The sequence below is a fragment of the Gastrolobium bilobum genome, unplaced genomic scaffold (genome assembly GCF_033153095.1).
Source record: "Gastrolobium bilobum isolate Gb01-03AN ecotype WA unplaced genomic scaffold, APGP_CSIRO_Gbil_v1 utg60587, whole genome shotgun sequence".
In the NCBI taxonomy this organism is placed as follows: Eukaryota; Viridiplantae; Streptophyta; class Magnoliopsida; order Fabales; family Fabaceae; genus Gastrolobium; species Gastrolobium bilobum.
In genome coordinates, this window is record NW_026898726.1 from 4440 (window position 1) to 7500 (window position 3061).

Consider the following 3061-nt stretch of genomic DNA (forward strand, 5'->3'; position numbering starts at 1 on the left):
TTTTATCTCTTAAAATAAAAAAATATTAATATCAAATTTTAATAATTTAAATGCATTTTTATCAATAGAAGTAGCTTTTTAACGGATGCAATGAAAAAAGAAAATTAGCAAATTATTTAATCATGTAATACGAGTGAAACCCACAGAATCTATGATATATGGTTTATATACAGTTTATTTAAGTTGGGTGACGAAAGGGAATACAGTGATTGACATACATGCATGTCACACTTGTCACATTGAAAAATATAACTGTACTATGATACAATAGAAATTTTCAGGGTACATAATATAATTTGATCATTGCGAGAGAAATTGAACTAGAACAGAGAGTTAGTCTGATCTTTTAATTAAAGTTTTCAACCTTCTTTATAGAGTGATGACATGAACTTCTCGTGTGCCCTTAATATAGTGGCATTTAATTATATTGGTGGATTTAAGTGGCTTTTGTCATATATACTTTTTGTGGGATATTTGTTTGTTGTCTATGTTATGTAAATCTAGCTAAAACCTTGTGTTTGTCTATCAGTTAATGGCTGTTGAGGAAGCCTAAGAACTCTGTGCTGATGTCACTTGAATTGTATGTCTGCGGGATGATGTGCAAGTGCGAAAAATGCGAATCATTTTATCTAAAAACTTAAACTGTTAAGTGAAAGCTTATCTAACAAAAAATGCGAATCATTTTTATAGTTTTCTAACATGTTTCTTCGTACAAGAGTCCATTAAAATGGTGAATAATGCATAATATTTAATTATTTTTAAATAGAATGAGGGGCAACGAGGGAACTTGTGATCTCGTGAGACTCTATTATTATGATAAATAATTATTTCATCTAAAAACTTAAATTGTTAAGTGAATGCTTTTTTTAATAACTTTTATATTTTTCTAACACCGTCAATTTTATTTTTTGAATGAAAATTATTTAAATGATTTCAAATTCATAAATAAAGTGAAATAGATGGGATAAATATATTCAAGGGACGATATGAACACATCACGAATGCAAATACAGATTGACAAGAATACGAAATATTCATATCGCATTTGGGTCATGTTAAAAATTGTTATCCATGCATCATAAAAAAACAGAAAGATTAGTTCAATTGTGGTGTTAGATAAGCAAATCATATTATTATTATTATTATTATTATTATTATTATTATTTTGAATTTTCATCACTGTATCTTTAAGTACTTATCAGTGATTGGTAACTGTTGCATCTTTTAAGTGATTTACTAATAGGGGCAGATTATATTTACAAACTTTTTTGTTTACAAACTCTTACAAACTACACTATTTTCTCCCGGGAGAACACTAGTTTTACTATGTTTAATGTTCTTCCGGAAGAAGATAGTGTAATTTGTAAAAATTTATCAAAAAAGATTGTAAACGGATCCTTCCCCTTACTAATATTGGCTGGTTTTTCTTGGCCATGCAGAATGTAAATAGGCTTGGTTTGATGTTATTTATACAATCAATATCACTAAGATATTCTGATTCATGTTTCGCCAATGGAAGATATATTCGTGTTTCAATATCCTCATGCCCATTATATTGTCTTTCTTGTAGAACTAAGTTTGGTATGCTTCAGTGTTCACGGTATCCTGTGCTGCTGTCATCAACTCTGTAAAGCTAGAAAGCATAAAGGAAAACGACTTCAATGATCTTGAAGGCAGAGAGTTTTATGACTTACATACCAATGTTAGAAAAGCAAAGCTACCATTATAACCATCTCAAACTATTGTTAGGTCCTCAAAGCTGTTCATACATACCATTGTGACATCTGTTAAATAATGTTCTAGCTTTACTCTTGTAAAATACAAAAAAGGCTAATCACGTTCTCAAGTTCATAACTCAATACTCTGCAATAGTTGCAGCAATGAGTGATATACATGTCAGGGTTAATTCAAAACTCCTTTTGACTCTCCTACAATATTTTGATATTGCTCATTGCAATTAGAAATACAACAAAGATTAAAAAAGAGAATGAATCAGAATTTTAATGGAAAACATTTTCGAGTTCAGGAAATCTGTCTCAGCCATACATACTAGAAATCTTCCTCCATGTGAGAAACCAAAATTGCTACCAACTTTATGCAAACACTGAAGTTCCAGTTAAGGCTCAGTCCTCTCTACACCCTCTCTAACTATCAGAGTGCGACCACAAAATTCCTGCAAGAAAGACCAAACTAAGTAACAAACAGAAAAAAATGAAGTAACATTGTAAGATAGTTGAAGCAGAGTTTACTGTTCCATGGAGAGAGATTGCTGCATCACGTTGTGCCTTTGATTGAAAGGAGAGAAACGCAAAGACTCGGTTTTTCCCTAGTTTATGATCATACATCACTCTAGCACTAGCCACATTACCAAATCTGCTAAAAAGATTTCTCAGCTCTTCAAGTCTAACAGTCCTAGCAAGATTGCCAACATACAGTTTATGAGGGGCTTCATAGTATATAACTTTCCTAGGATTAGAGTTCATTTTCTCAGGATTCCTCCTTCCAGGATTCATCTCAACTGAAAATCTAACCCGCATATCACGACCGCCAACATCCTTCACTCAAAATAAGAAAATGGAAAGAAAATTTTCAGATCAAACATCCAGGGTACAATAGAATCTAATACAAGTAAGGAGACAGTTTCACAATACTGACTGATCCATCCAATGCAGCAGCTGCATTTCTTGCTGAGTTTATAGATCCCATTTTAACATAACCACATCCTCTACTTTCACCAGTCTCAGCATTCCGGCAAATCTACAGCAAAGCGAGTAAAAGTGTAAAACATGACAGAGACAAGACCTTAAGATCATTCCATGCTCTCAAACATCATACTCAGCTATCATTTCTGAATTGCTGATCCAGAATTCAGATTACAAAGATTAAAAAATTCAACGTTATGGCAAATTTTCCCAAATTGAACTAGCTAAACTTGACAACGAAAAGCTTATAACTTTGGATTATACAAAGAAATCCATGAAAACCCAAAATAACAATGAATAAGAAAATCAAACAAACAAGAGAAATCAAAACAATAAATAAATGAAACAAATGGAACAAG

The 3061-nt window shown here is 31.9% G+C and overlaps 1 protein-coding gene across 1 annotated transcript in view; it reads right to left on the minus strand.

Moving 5' to 3' along the window:
• Window positions 1-1722: 1722 nt before the first annotated feature.
• The window catches only part of LOC133283600 (31 kDa ribonucleoprotein, chloroplastic-like), a 2407-nt gene continuing 1068 nt past the window's right edge, over window positions 1723-3061 (minus strand). Inside the window, exons 2-4 of the mRNA XM_061480480.1 lie at window positions 2656-2757; window positions 2250-2555; window positions 1723-2173 (exon numbers count right to left, since the gene is read on the minus strand). Of these exons, the coding sequence (XP_061336464.1) occupies window positions 2117-2173; window positions 2250-2555; window positions 2656-2757 (465 nt within the window). The 3' untranslated portion in view covers window positions 1723-2116. The remainder of the gene's footprint in view (window positions 2174-2249; window positions 2556-2655; window positions 2758-3061) is intronic.